Source organism: Cariama cristata, unplaced genomic scaffold, assembly GCF_000690535.1.
Source record: "Cariama cristata isolate BGI_N322 unplaced genomic scaffold, ASM69053v1 scaffold1375, whole genome shotgun sequence".
NCBI classification, from domain to species: domain Eukaryota; kingdom Metazoa; phylum Chordata; class Aves; order Cariamiformes; family Cariamidae; genus Cariama; species Cariama cristata.
In genome coordinates, this window is record NW_009616767.1 from 104340 (window position 1) to 128280 (window position 23941).

Genomic DNA, 23941 nt, shown 5'->3' on the forward strand with positions numbered 1-23941 from the left:
TCATGTCTTTATGCGGACAAAGAACATAGAAACTGAAGAGGAATATTTATTTCTTCCAAAAGCACCAATATTAGAAGCTTGAATGCCTTAAAGCCATAGCACTTTATTCTCTGAAACAGAAATGGAAATGGACAGTTTGAAAGTCCCAGTTGATCTCATTTCTAACACTGCACTCTTTTGGCTAAGGGATTCTCCTCCACTGAATGAAACGGTTTGCCTCTGTTACCCAGTACTTCAGGCACTATTTGAAGTAGTTGAGTCCTGCCACGAGGAAAAACTTCTCCAGGAAAAGTTCAGAGTCCAGCACAGCAATGTGGGCAGCCCGACCTATTAATGTGTTGGCGGTGTTTGGCAGCGCATGGAATACGTTGTGTCTGATCAAAGTGCAGTCCTTTGCCCCAACCAAAGGCTGGAGCAGGTTGTTAATCATTTCTGCATAAACAGGACCTGAAAAAGAGTTTAGATGTCACACCTACAGGCCAAAGCTGCCAGATCCCCTCTTTCCTTCCAGTATCATTTAATTACAGTCGCAATGAGAAGGAAAATGGAAGCAAGGACAAAATGCAAGAGATTGTAACAGTCCATTTCAAAGATTTGCCAAGTGTCAGGATATTGTTAACCTAATGGAGGCACTGGCCATCTGAAAAGATCTGCTGAAGCTGCTAGCATGATGAGTGGGACACTCCTCAGCATTTAGTCTCATTTCCTCTGTGGTGGAAGGAAATGCTCTCGCTCCCTTCGGAGGAAGAGGGTTGGATTCACACTGCCTGTGAATTCAAATGCAAAAGAGTCTGGCAAGACATAGAGGTCAATTCGGGTTTCTCTGGGAAATCTAATGCAGGAAGGACATCATGCAGATAGATGAGGAGTTTATAGGGCAAAAACAATGGATCAGGAAAGTTGTGCTTATAAATTATCTACACTGAATGTAGACCTGGTTCCTGCTAGGTCAAACATCTCCCTGAGAAACAATCACTGGAAGAGAGAGTTAGAAAATTATCTTTTCATTCATATTAGAGGTAGGATTGAAAAATATGTAATTTAGGAAAGATCTGGAAGTAACCATGTTGATTATTGGGCCTGGGTGTCTCTTTCTACTTCCAAAGAATACCTCAATTTCTAGGTAATCACATATGTGAAATGGGTATGAAATCACACTGAATACTACTTCTGGAAGTGGCATCAAACTGAAACTATGAAACATCGTACAAATGAGGGAGACTGCTAATAACAAAGACAATACTTGGGACAGTACACAGCCTGAGCTCACAGGAGGACTAGGCCTCTGATGGCATGAGTCCTGATGAACTTTACAGATTTTATTACAAATCAATATGATTTTAGACCTGTGCCTTAAATTACCTGGCAATCATCCAAACACTATTGAAAACAAAGAGAAACCCCCCTGACTTTGGATGTGCTGCAAGAGATTTCATTATGTGAAATAAAGGTGACACAATATTAGCAAATCAGTAGACTATAGAAAAACATTGTCAAGAGGTAGTTCTATTTTCATCACTTTTAAAAAAATAGAGGGAAGGGGAAGAAGCAGTGAGAAACCTTTGATTATGACCTGATTGAAATTTGTTTTCATCAGAGAAGGAGTTTCTTAAAAGCTTCTTTTATTGATTTCAGTAATATCCTGTGGGAAGAGAACACTTTCTTCTTTATCAAATAAACATTTGAGTTTTCATCATGCTGATGAAAAACACTTCCAATGCAATGACCTCAGTTACACAAAACCACAATTCCTCAATAGCTTTGTAAATATAGAAAGGATCTTAAACATACCTGTGTGTCTGTCCTTAAGTGCATTTTTGCACATTTCTATTCTTGCTGAATGAAAGGGTACATATCTGTCTTGGGGTGAGGCCACTAACACAACATTTTTAAAGTATTGAAGACCTGTGGCAAATGCATTAAATACATTTATTACAATGATGCACAGCGATGGAAATACATGCATTGTCAGTATGACTACTTCATGTTCAAACACATTTGAAAATCTACAGTGCAAAACAGATGATAATAAATAAAACATGCAACACAAGCTTCAAAAGATTCATAATAGCTTAAATACATTTCTGCTCATTCTGCGAACTATTTGTTTCCTGTCAACACTCACACAGGTTAATTGTATGTTAACAAAAAATGTAAGAACTGTCTCTGTTCAAAAAAAGTGTTTGATTAAAACCTTAATCTTGCAAATATTTATGCCTCTAAACATTAGAAACACATGTACAGCCCCACTATGGTCAATGAGTGGCTTTGGATAAATAAATGTTCACAGGAATGGGTATCACATTCAAAAATAACACAATAAATTAATACAATTTTAAACAAAATAGAGAGAAGGAGAAGAACAATCAACTTCACTGCTCTGATGTCATACTATTACATCAGTGTTGAGGGAGCCTTGGGATCCAGACCCTGTATTCAGCAGTCCCTTGTTAAATGCACACTGCTGGTACATGGACTGGAAACCAGGAATCCTCCCTCTTCCCTGGAGGCAATGGGGCCACTGATGGACTGCGGAAACAGGCTCCCACTGTTTGCCCTTTTTGTGGTCTCGAGCCCTGCATCACTCACATTCAGCAGAAAAGTGGGGAAATGGACACAGATTACCTAGTCTACTAGTTCAGAGAGTATCCTGAACATAAAAGAGCTGTGGGTTTGATCTTCATCTTTCCCTCCCTGTTATGGGAAAGGGGCTCAGAACCAAGTCCTTTGATTTCTTGATTTTCATAGAAGAGTTGACCATCACCACCACAAAGAAGAGTCCTGCTGGCTGCCTTTACTAAGACTGGCTGAATCTGTCTATCATTTTCTTCTTGTGCAATCAAATCAACTGAGTTTGTGACTTCCTTCTGAGGTAAAAGGTAAGACAAGCAACAATGACTGTCACCATATCTAAAATTTTATGTGAAGAGGTTCAATAGGGAATAGTGTTTATTTTGTCTTTCAAGAAAAGCACAAGGAACATTTAAAGGGATTGAAAAGTAGCAGGGACTTCTACCTTAAGAAGAAAGTCAGAAATTGCTGGAGGATTAAAGTTATCTGGGAAAGCAGGCATAACACTGCTTCTGATATTTCTCCCTGTGTAGGTTCTCGCAGCTACTTTTCGGAGAAGGGTGCTAGAGTAGAGGCACTTCTATTATGACTTAAGATTCCAGCTCATATGTTCACATCTGGACCTACGTACTTCTTCAGATTTTTTGTCTAAACATCTAGCAGGATGATTCTGACTTTACAGACAACCCTGTTCACATTTAAATTTCTGCTTTTGCAGGGAGAACACCTTCATTTACAGCCTATTCTATCTCCAGTCTACTAAGCTAACAAACAATGATCCGCTTTGACTCTCAACACATGCTTGGGAATTCTTTGCTTGAGAACTTACAATGTGAGCTTCCTGTGTAGACCCAATTTTATTTGAACATGTCAGTAATAAAGCAGACATCAACTCTACTCCATAGAAATGAGAGCCAGGGAATCAAAGGGAAAATTCGAATAAGGAAATCCATATAATGCCAAGATACGGCAGCTTCTCGTCGTTGATTATGTCATTTAATATGTTCATAAAATTATGAAACAGCTCTATGTCTCTCAGATTAAGAATTAAGAAGTTATATTCCTCTTAGCATGGTCTTTGCTTCCTATTTGCAATGTAGGAAAGTACGTGAAAAAAATTAAATACCAAGTAGTGACTTTGTCACTACATACTTAGCACCAGTTTGCTCAGACACAATATTAAAGATAACTCTTAAAAGAAAATATTTACTTGAGCAGAAGGATCTTGCTTGCTTTCTTTTCTTAAGAAAAGACTGATTTATTGCATTTATTCATGACAGACCAAGAAAGGGATAAAAATATCTCTATTTAGACATCATTTTTCCAATGTGAGGCCATACATCTCTCTCTGTAGCACAAAGGTGTCACACTAGACATGAATAAAATTTGCTTTTTATCTCAGAGAGTCATATTTCCTAGAGACAAGAAATGTTAAACTTAAAAAAAATAACAAAAAAAAAAAAAAAAGAAAAATGGTTTTCATCTAGTAGCATAAATTCAGCAATGGTGGCCTGTCAAGAATGATATTTCTTGCTTGCAGAATATAAAGTTGGGTGCATGTTTACTACAGCCCGGAGATCTTATTTGGTGTTAAGAGTTTCATAAATATATTTGCTGACAACTGGCACAGAAAAAATGCACAGATAAAATAGATATTAAATTCTAGACACAGCAGCTCTTCTCAAACACAAGAGTGTTTACAGAAAGGTCATTAACAAAATGCAGATTTCTTTTACTCTCTGGAGGACATGGCAATCCAGCACAATCCTTTGGAATAGCCCTTGATATTTACACAGCCACATCAAGCCCTACTCACCCGTTTTTTGGCTGAGCTGATAGAGGAAACACTTGCGCAGATCTGCATTGTCCCTGAAGGTCAGTTGTAAAAGTGACCCTGACTTTTTCAACTTCTGCATGAGCCATAGACCTGGAATGAAAACCAGTGCATATTTTTATCCTATTTGCTAATTATCAAACAAGGGAATTAAAGACATGTGCCTGCAGTAAGGGGAGCACTGCAACTCAATATAAGTCTTTGTTTCCTCTTGTATTGCTAATCAACAGGGAGAAAACACTAAGGGTCTCACTGGATAGGGGTAATGGTTTTAAACTGAAAGAGGGTAGATTTAGACTACATACAAGGGATAATTTTTTTACTATGAGAGTGGTGAAACACTGGAACTTGTTACCCAGAGAGATGGTAGATGCACCATGCCTGGAAACATTCAAGATCAGGTTGGATGGTGTTCTGAGCAGTCTGATCTAGTTGAAGATGTCCCTGCTCATTGCAGGGGAGTTGGACTAAATGATCTTTAAAGGTTCTTTTCAACCTAAACTATTCTATGATTCTATGATTATCCATGTCATGGTAGCATAAACACTCAGAAAGGCTGAACTGTGGGATGTTCCATTCCCATAGCACTGTAAGAGTCTTCTTCAGCCTTGGAGATACCTCTCTTTACTGACAGTATGCAGAGAAGTGGAAGAATACAGAGGAAGGAAAGTCATCTCTCACTGCTGCACACCCTTGGGTTTTCCAGGGAGCACTGTACTGGACCTTGTAGTAGATACTGAAGGCCTCTTTCATTGCAATTTTTTCTGTGTGGGTTTGAAAAATAAATATTTTTCACAAATTCAGTGTACAAGTCATGTTGTTATGATTTATTGCTACCTCCATGGGTTGCGCTCTCATGAACTCTTCCATGGACTGCAGCCAGTCATAGCTTTCTCATCAACTCTTACCTGTACTAACCAAAGTACTGTTGTTGTAAAGAGTTCCCAGGTGAGGTCCAGAGAGGGACAGGAAGGTGTGTAACTTGTTGAGGTAATAGCGAAACCTGGGGCGAGTTAGTACAGATCGAATGATGACGTTACCAAGGGAATGGCCAATAAAACTGTTGGGAAAGAAAGAATCATATTAACAAAAACCATCTGTATTTTATTTAAATTAAACATAAGGGTGACATAATTGCTCTGGAGGAGACTCTAGCAGGGCTTTCAGTAACACTTTCTAGTTACTATTTCATGTTTTTTTCGGCCTAGTGGATACCCTTCCATCTATAACAATGTAAAACTTCATCTCACTGATTCGTTGGCTTTTGACACAGGGCACTTTTGGAAAAGCTAATTTCACTGAATGTTGCTCATGTAACTCAAACAGTTACAGACTATTAAGTACCAGAACACTTACCTTATTCGGGATATGGAGAGGTTGTACAACTGGATATGCTGAATAATTTCATCTAATAACCGGTCAGTCATTGTATCAAAATCAGCAAAAGTATCAGTCTGGTGAAAAATTGAATGAGTCAGTGAATGAAAATATACTGCACTTATTGCAGACTGATGTTATTTTCAAAGTAAAATGCAAGCAGAAACATAATAACCAGTTTAAATTTTCTTTATACATGCCCAAGGGGGGAGGTGGGGGACATTTTTCTCAGTCTCCATGACCTCTAAAAATTGAAGTTCTCCTTTGAAAATAGAGTCATGAAGTTTCACTTTCAGTTTATTAGCAAATAGCTTCCAATTAATATTGCAAACTTACTCAAGATAAGTATTTTCTTTCTCACATATCATCAACAGTAACAACAATACCATGGGTCAGCATGGATCACATAGCTATGGTTAAAGCCCATGTGCAAAGTCACTGTCCTCAGTGAGCTTGCAGGGAAGATAAGGCAAAATTTTCTGTCACAGTCTCTTTAACTCTGCATTGTGCTTTTTAACTTCAAGAACACAGTCTGAGGATTCAGATTAGGATTAGAGTAATGCTACACTTTGTAGGGCATGGAAATAGGACTCTCCAGAAGACAATATTTTAAGGGGGTTAAGTTACCTCCTGTGGTTGCTTCTCTTTCTCTACCAACTATGCCTTTAACTTTGGCACATGTCATGGTAGGATAAACCCAGATCTAAAATTTATTAATAGTAAGATAAACAATATTAGATGGAATGATTCCAGAGTCATAAGTATGATCTTAAAGCAGCCTGACTTCACAATGGTGAGAACTGCTAATGCTCAGCTGCTCTAGATACCATACTCTGCACATGGCAGAAAAGCTTTTGGCATTTAGGGTTTAACAGATTACTACAATAAAATAGTTTGCAGCATTATATACTGGCACGTGGGATATGTTGATGCTAAGGATATAATCACAAAATTATTTGGCCATCTTAATGAAATACTGTGTGTTTGTTGTTCAATGGTTATCAGTAAGAGAATGAGTGCTAGAAAGAGACAAACAGTTTGTTGCTTGTAACAGTACTGCAAGTTGTGATACAATAAAACAAATAATATATTGTCCAGTCTATATGATTGCAGGCAGATCTTATTCAGAACTGTGTCATTTGGCAATCCAACGGGACTCTAAATCAAATTTGTAACTAATGAGATGCCACAAAAACAATCATCAAATGTTGAAACAGCTATTCAGAGCAAACATATCAGTAATTAATGCTTTTGTGACACAACTCATCTTGTTAATTGCAGCTCTTGCAAAGGAAAACATGAGCATATTCACTCTGCAATACAGCCTTAAAATAAATGTTCTCATAAACTACAAACAGTCCACTAACCTTCTACCTGTTTGCTTTGTCTGCATTGGTAATTAATGATCTCCTCCTAGGCTCATTATCCCAAATCTTTCAGGTTGTTTAAAAGTGGAAGAATATCAGCTTGAACATTAATTATAAACAAAACACATCAAGCATCATATTTCATCCAGTTTTATCTCCATCCTTTAGTATCATCTCAGCCTGATTGAGCTTGTCAAATGTATCAAAAATGAATGACTAAAAAAATTGATTTGCATTTTCCTCTATAAGGCAAACTTCAGCTAAATGACTGATTCCTTGGGTCATTTTCAGTGGGATTCTCAGAAGCATAGAAAAAAGGGCGATAAAATGCTTTACAGCATCCAAACAGTCATCAAACCACATGGGTTTTATTTCCAGTGCCATGGGAACTTCCTCACCTTCCCAGACTATAAGAACACCAAAAGTTCCCATTCTGGGCTCTGGATAAAGTTAAATAGAGATGTTGTCAGATATTTAAATCTCTGAAAACATGAGAAGAGGCTTTGATGCAAGTCTGAAGTGTTATCCTCATTATTTTCATCTTGCTTAGGTTCACTGTGTAGGTCTGCTGCTGACAGAGATTTACACTGGAAGGTGGCAAGTTCACAGACTAACACCATCTGGCCACTTTAAAATATAAAAGCTGCTGAACAAAGAAGGTTGGAAAGTTTTGACTCAAGTTTCTCATCTATTCACATATCAGAATAATGTTTCTGATTGGGCACTGGAAATCCTTATCTTATGCAAAAAGTTAGGTGTCTGTGTCATAAATATGGGTTCATTGCAGAGCAAAGCACAGAATTCATTTCTGTTTCTCTGCCTAGACTAGCAATGAATCTTCCAGAAGACATTTCTTTATCATTCAAGGAAACAAATATCACAAACATTGCAACTGGAGAAACAAAGGTTGATCCAGCAAAAGAAGATGACAACACCTGCTGGATATTCCACATCCTCCAGATAATTTAGCATCACTAAACTTGCTGCTTTCTGTCAGTGCTGTGTTGCCTGGCATCCAACAGGCAGAAGCATCAGGCTTCTTAATTTCTAAACTGAAAGGATAAATCAATTTTCTTCTTCTAAGGTCTAATCCTATAAGTGTTAATGTCATTCCCTTTGACTTTAACATTAGCAATATTTTTCTGATGAGTTTGAACACCCTATCAAATTAAACAGGAACAGGACTCGGCCTTTGCACTAAACACTACATAAAATTCCCTGAATTCCCCAGAGCTTTTGCTTCATTCAGCTGGTAAAAAGGCTTTGCTGAAGGCCCTGTTTCAGTAATGTCAACAGCTTGTAGCAGATCTAAAGGAAGACAGAAATTAGCTCTGTACTACCTGATTTCTTTCAGACATTAGGAAGTCCAGTTTTCCGCCAGGGAGTCCCAGTTCTATGAAAGTCTTTACCAGCCGCAGATCTGCACTGTTGCCTAGAAATAAATGGTACTTTATAAGATGTAATTCAACAGAAAAATAATTAATATAGAGTCAATTTAATACATTCATCTTCCTATAAACCTTGACACCAGGGAGCTTTTGCTAAGAGCTGCTAAGACAGCTCACTACACCATAGGATCATGGACTGAAACAGCAGGAGAGCAAGAATACCTACAGCCTGCACAAGGTGGGGCTGGACCTCACCTCTGGCTGCTGGGAACTGCATAAATGGTGGGGAAGGTCAAAGATCAGACCCAGAATAACTCTGTCCCCTATTTGCTGAACAGCAGAGAGGTATGACAAAGAGACAAAAAGGTGAGGTCTGTCCTTCCAGCTTCACAGCTGGTGAGGCTCCCAGGGGACACTGCAGCCCTGCCAGGGACCTCGGCACATGTGCTGGGGTATAGGGCTGTACCTTCACATGTAGAGTAGTCTGCCTTTGTGTATTCACAATTAGAGACAGTGCTGAAATCCTGTCAGGCTCCTAATATTTTAGGAGATGCCCCATTCCATACTAGGAAATTCCAAAGTCTTCTGAAATGTTTTGTCAGAAAAGGATGTACCTCCACCTCATCAGAAGGACATTGCTGCCACTGAGATACTGAAGAGCAAATGGTCCTTGCTCAAGCCAGCAAGTGTTTGTTTTCCACCTTTCTGAGAATGCCTGAGATTTCAGAGCCTCTACCCCTCCTTCTCTGTAGTTTCAAGGTCAACATGTACACCTTTCCCACTGATACTAATAATTTGTTAAGAGAAGTTTGAAGTTTAACATATCTGTTTTCTGCTTAGAAAGTATATATGTAAAAAATTCCAGGTCACGCTTCCTCTGCAGTGAATAATGATTCTTATCCTCCCACCTTCTAAGTAGACCACCATATACCCTATAACAGTTCGGGGGGGTGGGGGGAGGGCAGTGGTTAAATAATGTTTTCATCCTGCTAACACACTGCAAAACAACCAAGCATCTGTGGAAAGACAAGAAGAGATACTGTAATGCACTCATCCTGTACATAGAAGGACTGATGTACTTTGATGTAGAATTCTGTTTTAATACAACAAAAAAAGTTGCAGCACCCATTTCTTAGAGCAAATATTTAATATTCTCCTAGATCATTTATTACAATAGACTGAATAACATAGTAAGGCCTAAATACTTAGCTAAGATTAATTCTTTCCTTAGACTCTTCATTCTTTAATACTTGCTGAACATTTACCCTTTTTTTATTTACACAAAAATGACTTACAAACAGCAATTCGTCCTGGCCTTACCATCCAATCCATGGACACAGACAACCAGGTGAATTCCATCTTCCAAATTTTCTTCCTCTTCCTCTGGTGGAAAATATGGGATATCAGAAGCTAGTACAGATAAGTCACTGTACAGAAATCCTTCAATCTTCATTTCTTTTTTAAATTTTTCTTTGGCCTGATAAAAACTGGAGAATACATTAATTAATCACAATAGAACTGGGTATTCAACAATAAACCTTCAAACTAGAAATGAAGAGGTTGCTATTTGCAAGAAATTATGTTTGCAACTTTCAAATAGAGACCTGGATACTATTCCTTACCTATTCTGATTGAGAGAAATTGGGATGCAGGGAAGAAAATCTTTTTCTGAGTGATTTGGCTACATAGAGGGAAGAGCTAAAGCCCATTAGCATCTCACACTTGCCAGAGGAATGAAGGATTTACAAAAAACAATTTTCTAGTGGTCCATAACAATGAGAGTAAGATATAGAAATAACAATTTTGCATCTTAACAATTTCATCAGCCTTATGGATACTGAAATCCAAAATGTATCATTTTGCTAGCGTCAGATGCATTTATAGGCAGGTAGAAGGTGTTCTCCTCATTCCTCAGACTGTGGAGTTAAAGGATGCACCTTATACGGTAGGTGTTTTTGTTTCAGTTTGGTTTCAGGTTGTTTTGAAAACATTTAGTAGATAAGAGGAAGAGTAGCTCAGTGCTGAAAGAATTAAGCTATCCCTTTTCCCACTAAAAGTCTAAAATTTGACACATCAATTCACCCTGAAGCATTCTGCTGGCTGAAGATGCCAAACTCTTCAGTAGCTTTTTGACTTAGGAAAACTTATCCAGAGCTTTTAGGATTTAATGATGACAAAAGAAGTGTAGAATTAGGTAAAAAACTGGGATGGACCAGGTTAGGAGATATAAACATTTACAGCTTGGGGACAGTTTAAGGCCACTTGATATCATAGTGAGCAATTACTGATGTCAGCCCAACTGACTTTAAAGGAACACAAGAATGAAAGATCTCACATTCAGGCCATGGACCTGGAGGCCCTGGATTCATGTGGATGAATATATGCTTAAATATTTTGCTTCACAAAGAAGGAACAGATTTTGTGCTTAGATTAAGCAGGACTTACAGCAGGGTCTATAAAACAAACCTCAAGATGCTTTCAAAAAAACAAAAAAAGTCTTGGGTTGCAAATGAATGCACATGCAGAGAGCCAACATTTTGGGCAGTTGAATGGGTTGAGAAATCCCCATGCTACTGTTTTCCCTCAACACAGCAGATATACCAAAATATAATGGAAGTATACATGTGCTAGCATGTCAGTCTGCAAAATGGGCCACTGTGACATCAGGGCCATGATGTGGCACTTTTGGCATGGGCAATGAAGAAAGAAAAAAAAATAATGCCTCTTCTCCAGCTACCCAGGATGTCAATTACCTCATTCTTACAGTTTGAGAAGCTGAAGCTGAGATGTTACCAGCCAATCTGTGCTCCTGTTTCATAGTTTAGCTAATGAGTGCGATTATTACATTCATGTTATGATTCTATTTAAGCAGAAGAGAAAAACAAGCTATGGCACTGCCATAGTGAACTGACTATCCGGGATCAATACACAAGTCTGGGTAACCCTGACTTCATGAAGGAGGGTCAGATCTTAAAGATTATTTAGTCTCCTAAATCCCATTGTTTTTTATAAGGATTAAGGACCTAATGTCTTTGAAAATCTTGGTCTCTCTGTGTTTTCACTCTTCCTATCTATTTAGATTATTTATTCTATATAAACCATTTATCTATTTGGATTATTTATACTGTAATTCCTTCAGGCAGCAACTGTCTCTGAATGCAAGCTTACAGTATGCTCACTGTATTAGGGCCCTGAACTTTTGTCAGTATCATTTGGCATTACAGTAACATTAATGAAGACAATAATTAGACATTCTTACTTCAGCATCCTCTCATTCGTCTCTTCATCCATCTCATTCGAATTAGAAGAGACAACTCCAAAAGAGCCCAGAGGCTGCCGTGTGATGGGGAATGCAGCCTGCTTTGCAGAGAAGCCGACCATAGCAGGGGTCTCTTTGACCACAGAAGAAAAGGGAAGACACGTGGCTGTGCAAGAGACGGACAGGTTAACCACATCAACAGCCTTTCTGCTTTCCAGGGCTACTCCATCCGTCGTTGCCAAATGAAACCCAGTGCCATTAGCTACAAGTTTATGCTCTTGGCTGTTAGGTTCCTGAGGATATTCAGCCTGGTAGGATCCTGCAACAGGGTCTGCTGAGGCAGGTGTGTCGTTGAGCTCAATTTCTTGCAATCCTTGCATTTCTGCATACACTGCTGGGCTCTCATCAGCAAGAGAGCTACCACACTCTCCTTGCATTGAGTCAAATTCAGTTGAGGTCTCTGAAGGAGCTGGAACAGGATAGCAAAAATCTGGCCCCAGCTTTATGCTTTGTGAGAAACTCTCCTCTCCTGAAATTCTGCTATTGGAGTAAAAGCCTTGTTGTATTTTTAAACTGTCCGGCTTAAGTTTGTCCTTTGGATCCTCAATGCATGTATCAAACCTCTCTCTGTTTTTGTCCATGTAATTACAAGGCCTTGGTGTTTTTAAGCTGCACTCACCATTGCTCTCCAGTGACTGGCAGTCAGAGACATTATCTTGGAGCTGCTTTGGACAAATGGGTGGTCTTATATTTTCTAAACTACAGTAAGTTTCTGGAAAACCTTCCCTCTCCTCCTCCCCTTCTAACTCAGTGTTACTGCTACTGTGTTTGACAGAGGGTTTTGGATGTCCTCTTCGTTCTAGTTGTCCACTTTCTGTGGTGATTTGACTCTCAGAAAAGTCCATGATTAATTTTCCATCTCCACCCTTTGTTTCTGTGCAACTTTTTAAGTTTCCTCCTGAATCTCCTGAGGTTGCTTCACTGTGTTTGGATATATCTACCTCCTCCACAGGCTCTTCTGGGCTACTGATCTGAGGAGCTGAGACAGATTTTGTCAGTTTGGTAAGCTCCACTTCCCTCTCCTCTTCCTCAAAGGGCAAAGAGCTGATGGATGTGAGTGACGCTTGGATTCCACTAGGCAAGCTGGTATTGCTTTCTGTGTGACCACCCTCCAGGGAATTTCGGTGGATGGCATGCCTTCGTACCAAGTGGTGCAGGATCTCTCGATCGCTGGGCAGCTCCAGTGCCCGGCTACGAGCATCAGACCACGCCACCGAACTTGGTTCGCTTTCAATGCCTGAATCAGATATTATAGAGGAAGATCTTTTTATAACCCCTGACATCAGGGTAAATTCTTCACACTCCTCACCTCGTTGCTCCTTTGTGAAATATTTCACTTCAAAGCTGTGTGTGGGCAAAGCTTTCAAAACAGGGAGCAGAGCCTTGGTGTCGGGATCTCCATTTTTTTCAAGACTGGTTAATTCATTCAGTGCAAGCTCAGACGAAGTGAAATTATTCTCGGGATGACTAGATTCATCTGATTTATGTATTTCAGTCCTGTCTTCCAAGCCATCAGTTCCACATGCTCCACACTCATACTGAGCACTGACAATTAACACAGGCTCACTTTTGCAGGAATCCTTATTGCTAGGTTTTGTATCTCCATAGGTAACACCTGCTGCAAGTCCATTGTCTTTTAATAAAACTTCCTCGGGTGTTTTAAATTCTTTTGTTGTGCATTCTGTATTGCCTGGATCTGAGTCAGAAGTATTTTCCTTACTTGAAACAAAAATATTTTCAGGTTTCCTTTGGCCTTCTTTTTTGGCTTTACATACCTGAGATGTGGAGTTCTGATTTAAACTCTTAGCTGTATGAGCAGCACCTTTGGTACCACTGTATATGCAGGAGGGATTGCCGTTTATCCTATCTGTGTGTATTAGCAGAGTGCCTTTCCCAAAGTCTCCTTTCATTGCTGCAGTGGAATCATTTGATGCAAAATCTTCGTTGTCATCTATTACATCCATTCGAGTATTTGCAGAAACCTCAAAATCTGGGAAAACTTCCAAATTCTGATCTGAAAGAAAGAAAGAAAAAAAAAAAGTAGTACCTACAAGAACACAATGAATTACTCCAAGGTGATGTGGGACTTTGAAAAGTGATTGTAAGGCCTAAAAAAGTATGTATGTTTATATAATATAAATTATACATACATTAGAGGCATATTACAAATGCAAATGCCAGAGTGCATTTAACTAGACTTATACTCACTAAACGGTTATAGTTAGATCAAAGAAGACAATATCAATAAAATATATTTTCCTCAGTGTAATTGTATCTAAACTGCTAATTTTTACAGCATGGGTAGGTAAAAAAAAGCTGGCACTTCTTTGTACTCCTGCTGTCATAAGACGTTGTTCACAGTATAGCTCTTGCTTGTGAGTCAGTTTAACACTCAGTTTGATAGTTTAAATATCTGTAATGAGCACCGTCAAAATTTAGGCACTTGGATAACTCTGGAAGAGTGGAAATTTTGGACCACAGGCCATATTTACTAGACTATGGTCAGCTATAATATTAATACATGCTGCTTCCTTGCTAGTCTTAATAGTCGAGTAAAAAGAAAAGGGAATCAAGGGCTATGAGGTTTTACTACAAATCTGTGGAACTAAATAATTTCCTAATTAAAAATTTGATTTGGGTACTCAAGGGGAAAATACTTTTTTTTGAAAGTAATGTGGCCTTTCAAGGACAGTGTTGGGCTTTATGCTGAAATTGTGGGGTTTTGTTCTGAGTTTTCTTACCACTAGATGTCACACTGGGGATGAAATTCATAGTGCTGTTTTTCCTTTAAATTTGTACTGTAACAAAAATCCAAAAGATTTTGTTTTCTTTCTAGATTTTGCCTCCAGCTCTTGTAATTAAACAGCTTGTTTTGAAGATGAAAAATATGAAGCTACAGGAAATATTCCAGTTTACTACTAGGGCAAACAGAAAAATTCAGCTATATTACATAGTGGACTACACTGATCCAAGCCAGAGTCAGCTCAAGGGATGTGAGATCGCATACCTTGGACTGGGGAAGTGAACCTCTCTCAGCTCAAGCTGTCTCATGAAGTTGTACCTTGTGGTGTTTCACTCACCTTTGCAAGGCATATCCATGTACCTATCTTCAAAGATAACTGGGAGTGTGTTCCAGTCCCCATCTATGTCGAGGCATTCTGCTGGAAGCGGGGGCATGCTGGTGAAGTACTCCGAATTACGAACTTCTGTAGAAATCTGTCCGTGACTTTGGATCCTGACGGCAAAGTACAAAAGACATTGAGTGTTTGAGTAGTTACTGTGCCATTTCTCCATTACTCCCACAAGCCCACCAGTAAAGCTGAACATGTAGGCAGAAGACAGAGGCAATGTGCTTAAAAGGAGAGGAGGCAGTACCGCATGATGATGGGATACCCAGTGCTCCTGGGTTTCCCATGAGTTTATTTCTATCTGTCAGTTAAAGATACCTACAACTTGCACACCCTCTCACTGCAAAACCTCTGTCTTTGAAATTGTTCCAGCTGCCACTGCCACAGGCTCCTGTTAGCTAGCATAACTCATTGGTGTCATCCCAGGGGTCACTGAGCTGGCTGAGACTGGATCCCTCAGCTGGCTTTCCGGTCAGGAAAAGAGGTCTGTCACTCTGGTTGTGGCAAAAGTTTCAAAACTCAGATGCAGGAAGCAATCATCGAAAAGTTGGTTGAGCAGCACAGGGAGGAAGAAGGCCAAGAAGGATGCACGGCAGGCCCTCTATCTCTCTTATACCAGTCCTCAGAGCACTGTGATATCTCACATACGTATGCATCTGGAAGAGCTAAGACCCATCAATTCAGCCACTGCCTGTTGGCAGAACTAGAATAACTGCTTCCATCTTTTTTGGCCATGTGAAATGCTACCTGGCTTTCACCAGTGAATGTAACATTAAACTGGCACAGGAATATGGGTTCAACTATAATAAATACAATAATTTTTAGTTCTGATAAGCTTTTCTATGTAAACATCTTCCTCAAAAAACAGGGAAAACATCAAATACAGAGTTTTTTTATTTGTGTTTACTCTTTGATGAATTAGTCTGTTTGTCCCAAGGAACAGAGGAAGGCGACAAGCTCTTCATAGATGGTCAGCTAAAAGCAATTCTGCACAGATCCCACAGGACAGCACTATGGCAATATTTCAGATTATCATCGGAAAAAGGCAGGTAATCATCATGTGGCAGTTAACTGGAAAAAACACCCTTTACACATTATGAAGCAAAACTCAAACAGCAGGTTTGTAATTCCTGCCAGCATGGAAGATTCCTATGTCCAGACACAAATAACTTGTTCAGACCATCATATCAGCTCCAACTTGAGAACATAATTGTTGCTGTCAATCATTTGCTCTTACCTGTAGGCCAGTTATTATTTCCTCAAAGATAAACAAGTCATTGGTTTCTAAAACACGACTCAGACAGGAGTCACAAACAGCTAACTGCTCATTTTTGCCTGCAGCAACACCTGGGTGTTTAGAGTTAACTCTTAGCACCATAATAAAGTTCTCACTGACATATTAATTAATAGCATCAGCATTTTACTAAAGACTACATGTAAAAGTAATAAACAAAACTTGCTTTGAGACCAATCTCTGGCACAAAAAAATAGACCATTCATACTGAAAGGTGTGAAAAAAATATTTTTTTCTGTAAAATATTGCAAGGATATGTCACCTGCTCCCACTCTGTGTGAAACCCAGCCTATTGAAAATGGTGTGTCCTCTTCTGTCTAAGCAGTCAAGTGCTGCCAGGCGTGTAGGTGCATGGCCTCACACAGAACTCACAACAACCGTACAGGAGGCAAAAAAAAAAAGCTGTTGTCTGGTAATAAGGAGGAAAGAACTGGGGGAAAAAACTGTTACTGTTTGAGGTGGTTGTACAGTACCTGGCATGCTGAAAACTGATCTCACCTGGAGACTCTGTGAACCCAGTTAATACTCCCTACTGCCATCCCCAACATTAATAATACTCTGTCAGCCAAGACTGTTTTTCCAACTGCATCATCTAGCAAAATCAAAGGGAAAACATGACTCTGTCATGAGGCCTGTACAGACCGAATTTACTACATAGACCAACTTTGAAAGTTTGTAAACTATTTTACTTCTTTTTATTCAGTGTCCTTGAGGAAAAATTATCTTTATCTCTAGGAAATGGGCTAGTTCTGTGGCTGCCTGGAGAAATAAAAGCAGTTCATGCAATTAGGCTTCCCCCTGTGCAGGGTTATGTTTGCTTGAATGAGGCCGTGAGTCTCTATGCCCTCACCCCAGGATCTTGACATGGGGTTTTCTTTGTACATAGCTCACTTAAAACCTGACATGGGAGGACTAAGTGAGCACAGCTGGGCCCCTGCAGCCATAGTGCTGCTCTAGTTTGGCAGAACAAGGTAGCCTTGTACAACCCATCCACTAATGAAGTCATGGCCCTTTCCATCAACACTGAATCAGCGCTAATGTCCTTAGTGACAGCTCTGAGAAAGTAATCTTCTTCTTTGCACTAGGTCAGAAGCAGATGTCTCACTTAAGCCTCATCATCGCGACAGGACCTGATGTCATGTCCTTTAAGCCCCTTCTGAAAGATGGCTTTCCACACTTGTAATCCTATGGTCCCTCCATGGTGACAGGCTGTTTCAGTGGACAAATAGTCTGGACATCCCTCATTACTCAGAAATTCAAATCTGACCATCTTCCTTTGAACTTCACCTTCGGGGTCAGGTCCTGAGTATTATCCGTGTGCTCTACTTGGGATCACTGGATAAAACTGAAGGCAGGATTTGCCCTTGTGTAGCTTTAAAATTGGCTCCTCATACTGCCTAGCTCGGTTCCAAGCAAGAAGTGTCAAGCAGAAGGAAATACTAACCTTGCCCATGTTTTATAGCATATTTTTATGAATGCAATCCAGTGCAGCATTTGTTTTCCTGGACTGTTTTGCACTGTTGATTCTTGGTCATTCGTTATCAGCTCTGAGCTCACATCACTCTCTTGGTTCCTCCAGCTAATGTGGTGGTATTTTCCATTCCTGTCCTCCACAGCTGCATCTAGTGAACATCCACAGCTTTGCATTGGCTATTTAATGCTCCTGTTTGTATTTAAAGATTCTTTCTGCTACAGAAACTAGGACTAGACTAAACACCAAAAGAAATCCATGACTGCCTACAGCCAAAAATGCATATTAGGGCTAGTAAAAAGCAAATTTTTAAATGTGAAGCTTTTGTTGCTTGTCAGCAGTTATTTCCCCTTAAAAGGACCAATAGTGGATCTGGTATGGTGGGTTTAGGAAGTTAATTGAAGAAAGATATAAAAAATATTTCTGCCTGCCCTGAGGCTGGTGGTGGTGGAGGAGATACGCTCTGAAGAGAAATGCACCCAAATGCGACTGAGAAGGAAGGTGGGGAAAGAGAATCTCCTGCATCATATCCCTAGAATATAGAAATCTTGAAATTGATATTTTCTAGGGCTTGATCAGAGTCATCTACTTTTCACATTGATTTCAATGGTTTTCAATATGGAGCCAGAACAGCCCCAGTGACTACTCTCAAAGCAAACTCCTCCATATCCAGCAGATAAAGACCTCAGTAGAATGTTTTAAATTACATTTTCAGTCATTCCAGTGACAGGGAGGGTTAATGGGTTACTCACAGGCCTTCCTGGAATGTCAGCACAGCGAGTTTCTGGTGCTCAGTGTAGAAGAAGGCTTCTGAGAATCTCCTCACCTGAGGAAGAAATACACAAGCTAAACCTAAGATCTGCTGAAAGTTGCCAAGTACAATCAGGCTAATAACAGAGCAGTGACTGTCAGAGCCAGATTCCTTAGTGTACTCTGTCTGTGTTGCACCGCTCTTGTGACAGAAGAAAACAAAGACCACAATTCTGCTTCACTTTCCCAGTCCAGCACAAAGCAGCTGATGGTGTTGCATATTTTGCTGGGAGGTAAGAAGTGTCCCTTGACAATAAATGAAGATTTGCTTATGTGCATCTTCTCACTACTTTTCTAAAAGCTGCCAAATTTCCCATTTTCTGCTGTATTCTTAAAGCAGGGAAGATGTCTTCCTTTCCCACTGTGCAAACTGTGTAGCAACAGTGGAGTGAGTTACTAAATCAGAACAATTCATAATTGATCCTCTCTTCTATGGGAACATCCATAGTGATTCCCAAGAGAGTAAAGGAAGTCTTATATACCAGCCCAGAGGACAATAAGCCCTATCATGGTAGAAACACATCTGCCTATGTCATGATACTTACAAATGAGCGCTCTTCAGATCTCTTCATGGACATTAGATCTGTTCAGTGTTGGATAATCAATTACAGAAAAGCCACAGATCTGAAGTAGCTCTCAGAGCACAGAGTGTGAAATAAGCTATAAAAAATTCAGTGCTGCTATCTGCCCTGGAATAAGCTTCATGTTTAAATGAATCAAGCATAATATGCAATCAAATGTACTAAGCTGTTAAACTGCAGCCCATACATTACTAATAACATTTGTAAAAGTGACCTCTGTTACAGCGTCAGAAAATGGCAGTGAAAAGCATATGTCATAGCATCTTGGCATCTCCCTAAATCCCAGCTGTGCTTTAACAAACAGCCTTTCTAAAAAAAGGACTAGCATTCCTTCAAAAAACCCGTATCTTAATAGCATGGCTTTTCATCTGGAGCTCTCAAACTATTTTCCAGAGCTGGGAAAGTATCATTACTCACTATGTATATGGGGAGAAACTGAAGCACACAAAGGTATGTAATTTGCCAAAGGTCAAGCAGACAATCGGCACCAGTCAAGGCTGGAACAAACCACAGGCTGGGGTTCACCTTGTTGGACTGGGAGAATATAGAGTTGAATCCTTTGGCTGAAAGCCACCCAAGTCCTCTCAGAGTCAAGGGAGACCTAGTCAAACTAGCCTAGTCAACTAGACTAGGGAGTCTCAGCATCAGTCACCTCTTCCTGAGTCTTATGTCTCCTTTTTGCAAGCTCAACCATACCCTTGGGGACAGCAACCAGAGAGTTGTTCTGGTTACTCTGGAGAGTAACCAGACCTCCACTGGCTTTAACAGGAACCAGAACATAAGCTGAGATGTCAATACCTACATTGTAGACTCCTAAAGCTAAGCAAGATGAATCCTACCCTTTTCTCTATGTCCCTACTGTAATGATTAGATCAGACTATGAGTTCAGCTCAGGTGATAAGCTGAACTGGTGTCTGGTCAATAACGAAGAACATCCTAATAGAAGACACAGCACTTGCTAAACTAACCAGATAAGCAGATCTGACAAAGTTAGCTCAAAAGACAAGTGCTTTTGTGCCTTTATTATCAAATACATGAAGCAATTTCCACATTAATATTTTGTTCTGTACACCTCAGTAGGAGAAAGACAAGAACTAGGTATTTATATATATGTGACACCGTGAAGAGAACAAATCTATATTCCTCATGGTTGTTTTGTGAAAGAAGTTGAGATAAAATCATATTTTTGGTTATTTGTGATGCTTGTGCTTTTTAAAACAAATGTTTATGATTTATGGATATCTAGCAGGTACTGGCAATATCTTCCTACCCACCTCCTATTCCATGTCTGATTCTGGTGTTCAGATTGTGCTCATTTTACACAGGATCCCAGATCCCATAGAAGCAACAGCCTTCATTCCAGAAATTGAAATCTGTAATTTCAAATCCTGGACTTCACCTCTTCTTTACGTCTTGTCCGGCTCACCCCATTTCAATTAAATACACATATGGGCAGAATTGAATTGGAAATATAGATCCAGATAAATCATTAATGTTTATGAGGAGGTTACCACTACTGAATTTGCTTTTAGCTTCTTAACGTTACCCTTAGCATGTGATGTTCCTGACTCAGATAAGCTGTGACTTCTGGATGAAGCGTTGCCACCTCCAGGAACTGGGTCCACAGGGCCAGCAGGTGGGAGCAAAGCCAGGCGAGGTCCTTGCTTATCTGTTCCGCTATCTTCTCTGGATTGCTCAGCAGCTGGAGGACAGAAACGACATTTTGAGATTAAAACAGTGTCATGAAGGAAAATCAGTTCACATGTTAGACTAAGTTCTTTTAGGAACAACAACAGCAAAAATTCCTCTTGAATTAGAATTATTAAAGCTACTATTTAAAGTTATTTTACCCCAAATAAAGCTGGTGAGACTTTTACTGTTTAAAAGCCACTTATTTTAGCGCAAAGGGTCTCAGCTACACAATTGGAGAACAAGAAGTGGGAACAGCCTCAATTTTTGCAGACACTCTACTGCAGATGTAGTAATTGGGAAAAAAAAAATCAAAGAAAGTGGATTCCAAATTCTCCACCAGATGGTGCTGGATGCTCTGAAATAGTAAACCACGGCTCATCCTCTCCTTTCTGTTCGCAAAAGAAGCCTTCTCAGCCGTGCCACCCTAGGACACCAGATGGGTGATTGGGTTGGGGGGGAATGAACAACAAACCCCAAACCAAAAGACTGTGTCCTCAACGCGTGATGAAAACGGACATCTCAGAGTCTGCTGTTGCTTCTCTCCCACACTGGGACACGCTGGGGTCTTCAGTGTCCTCCAGCTCTAGGTTGCAAGTCTACGCTAAAACTGTGCAGCATAGGAAGTGCATGTCAGCAGCAAAGTCTCTGCATATCAGTTTCCTTGGTTTCACAATTTCTTTAACAAGAGAGAGACACTGCATTTTGCCTCGATGTTTTGGCACAAGAGTACAGAACTGAGCCTTCATCTATTCCTAGGGTCCCTATCTGCTTCCATGAAACTAGTAATATTAGCAGAAATACTACAGAAATAATACCAGAGAATCACTTATCAGTTCTTGGCCAGGTCTTTTTTTGGTTAGGACTGCAGTCTAACTGAAAGCCTGCATATTTTTTCACATTTTAGTTTCCAGATTGATGGCACTGTAAACTAAGCCATGATTAAAAGCAAATTGTCTGTGTGTGAGAGCGAGACACAGAGAAAATGTGTGTGTGGATAGCACATATTGTCACTGAGTTTACATTGTTTGGGTGCTATTCTACTTTAATGACTTGTCCAAAATGACACAAGCTCCAGTACCCATTCTGGTACTGGAAAAATCAGGAGGAAACTAGTAGACAAAAGATCCTGCCCAAACATTTCCCTTTGCAGAGTCAGGGCACTACTTTATTTACTGTACTCAAGTTTGTATGCTATATGTCAATTTGTTGTTTGTTTTTTTGTTTTTTTTTTATATATTTAGTCAGTAAGCTGCCTCTTACATCATAAACTGGAAGCACAGTCTTCAAAGAAGATACATTATTAATGCAAGCCATACTAGGAATAGGTGTATGATGGCTATTTTTCTAGTTTATTGATTCTTAACCTTTTGAGCATATTAGAGAGGAAGGAAGGAAGGAAGGAAGGAAGGAAGGAAGGAAGGAAGGAAGGAAGGAAGGAAGGAAAGAAGGAAGGAAAAGAAAAGACAACGCTTACTTCTAATTGTGAGTCTTACTGCACTGCAACACACAGGGCAAGAGCTTAGCAACACTAGCAACGCAGGTCAAATCCCAGGGTCTCAGATCCTCAGAGCAAAACCCAGCAATTAAAACGAACACCAAATGTGATTCTGGCTTCTCCATTCACATACCTGCTGCTGGGCTGTTCCCTGTGACTGCACCTTTCAAGCCCTACTCAGGGTAGTCTGGTTTTAACAATATTGTCATGTAAAACAAATTGAGAGGGTTTTTTTTGAGGAGTTATTTTTGCTTGTTTGTTCACAAATCGATCATGCAATTTAAAAAATATTTCCCTTCCTCTTTCTCCTACATTGAGTATCTGTTGTGTTCTTGGGTTGAACACAAAGCTATGGCAGGTTAAATTCACTTTTTTTTCTTCTTTTGTTTGCATTTAATTTTAAAAATGGATCTGGCTCTAGTAACACAGTGGTAATGGGAGACCAACCCCACAGGCTTCTCTCTGTATGGTTTTTAATAGCATTTTATTCCTTTATAAATTACTGTTTTTTGTATGTTCTGGTGAAAAGAAATGGTTTCAGTTCACATACTCGGAGAGGTAAAATACTGGGAGAGCACTGCCAATACTAATCTGTACACCATATAGAGGTACCTATGACTTCTGCATTTATACTGCGGTGATGGTCTATGCTATACCTATGTCCTACCAATATTGTACAAGAACTCAACGGAGTCTTGAGAGTCTCTGCAAAATCACTGTCTTTATAATCAAATTATGCATAGATGGATAGAAAGCTATCATCCCAGGATACTAGGGCAAAACTGTTCCACAGTGTACAGGAAAATCAAAGTTTTTTAAAACACCCCAGAGAACCAGCTGTTCTAGTGCTGTGTTCACCTAACTGTTGCTACGTTCTTCCCAGCAGCTTTCAAACAACAGTGAAAGTAATCTGGCTTTATTAATATTGCCATGCAAAACAAATCAATCAGCTTTTTGGGAGAAAAGGAATTGGATGGGAATTAGAAAATACAGAGAAATTAATGCTGGCATTTTCTGATGTATCCCAGACTCAGAAAATAAGTCCAAAGGAGACTCCAGATTGTGTTGTCTGACCTCCTATACCCTTACAGCTTCTAAATCTAGTAGAGCTAAGCCCAATAACTTCTGTTTCTCTAAATAAAATTTGTATGAAATCAGATTTCTTGCAAAGTATCCAAGTCATGACTTAAAATTAAGAAATTTGCCATGTCAAACATTTTTGACCCATGGCTGACAAACATTAGCCCACCTTTCATAACTAGAGTGTGAATGTACTTCCAGTTTGGTTTGGTTTTAGCTTCCCTCTGTTAATTGTTATTTTGTCATTCTTCCCTAAGATGTCCCTCCTGCTAATAAACTGAGCAAATCAAATTTATTAAATCTCCGATTATAAAACATTTTCTGCAGTGATCAACTGACACTTGTATTTCTTCCTGGCACCCTTGACAACTTGTCTGTGTCTCACTTGAAATAAACATGGCAGAAGCAAGTTCAAGAGAGTAATTCAGTCATTTCTGTGCCAAAATCACTTTTTTCCTGACATGAACCTCCCTACACATTTAGCCACTTTTATTTGAAAAGATATGGTTGTACAACCTGCCAAAGTATCTTTTC

At 39.6% G+C, this 23941-nt stretch overlaps 1 protein-coding gene across 1 annotated transcript in view; it reads right to left on the reverse strand.

Annotated features, from left to right (window-relative positions):
- Positions 1–241: 241 nt before the first annotated feature.
- FAM135B (family with sequence similarity 135, member B) overlaps positions 242–23941 on the reverse strand; it is a gene marked incomplete at its 5' end in the record, with an annotated part of 68062 nt that continues 44362 nt past the window's right edge. The window contains 11 exons of the mRNA XM_009700275.1: positions 242–447; positions 1792–1905; positions 4388–4498; positions 5314–5465; positions 5762–5859; positions 8490–8581; positions 9858–10024; positions 11797–13870; positions 14937–15091; positions 18502–18575; positions 20687–20842. Of these exons, the coding sequence (XP_009698577.1) occupies positions 242–447; positions 1792–1905; positions 4388–4498; positions 5314–5465; positions 5762–5859; positions 8490–8581; positions 9858–10024; positions 11797–13870; positions 14937–15091; positions 18502–18575; positions 20687–20842 (3399 nt within the window). The remainder of the gene's footprint in view (positions 448–1791; positions 1906–4387; positions 4499–5313; positions 5466–5761; positions 5860–8489; positions 8582–9857; positions 10025–11796; positions 13871–14936; positions 15092–18501; positions 18576–20686; positions 20843–23941) is intronic.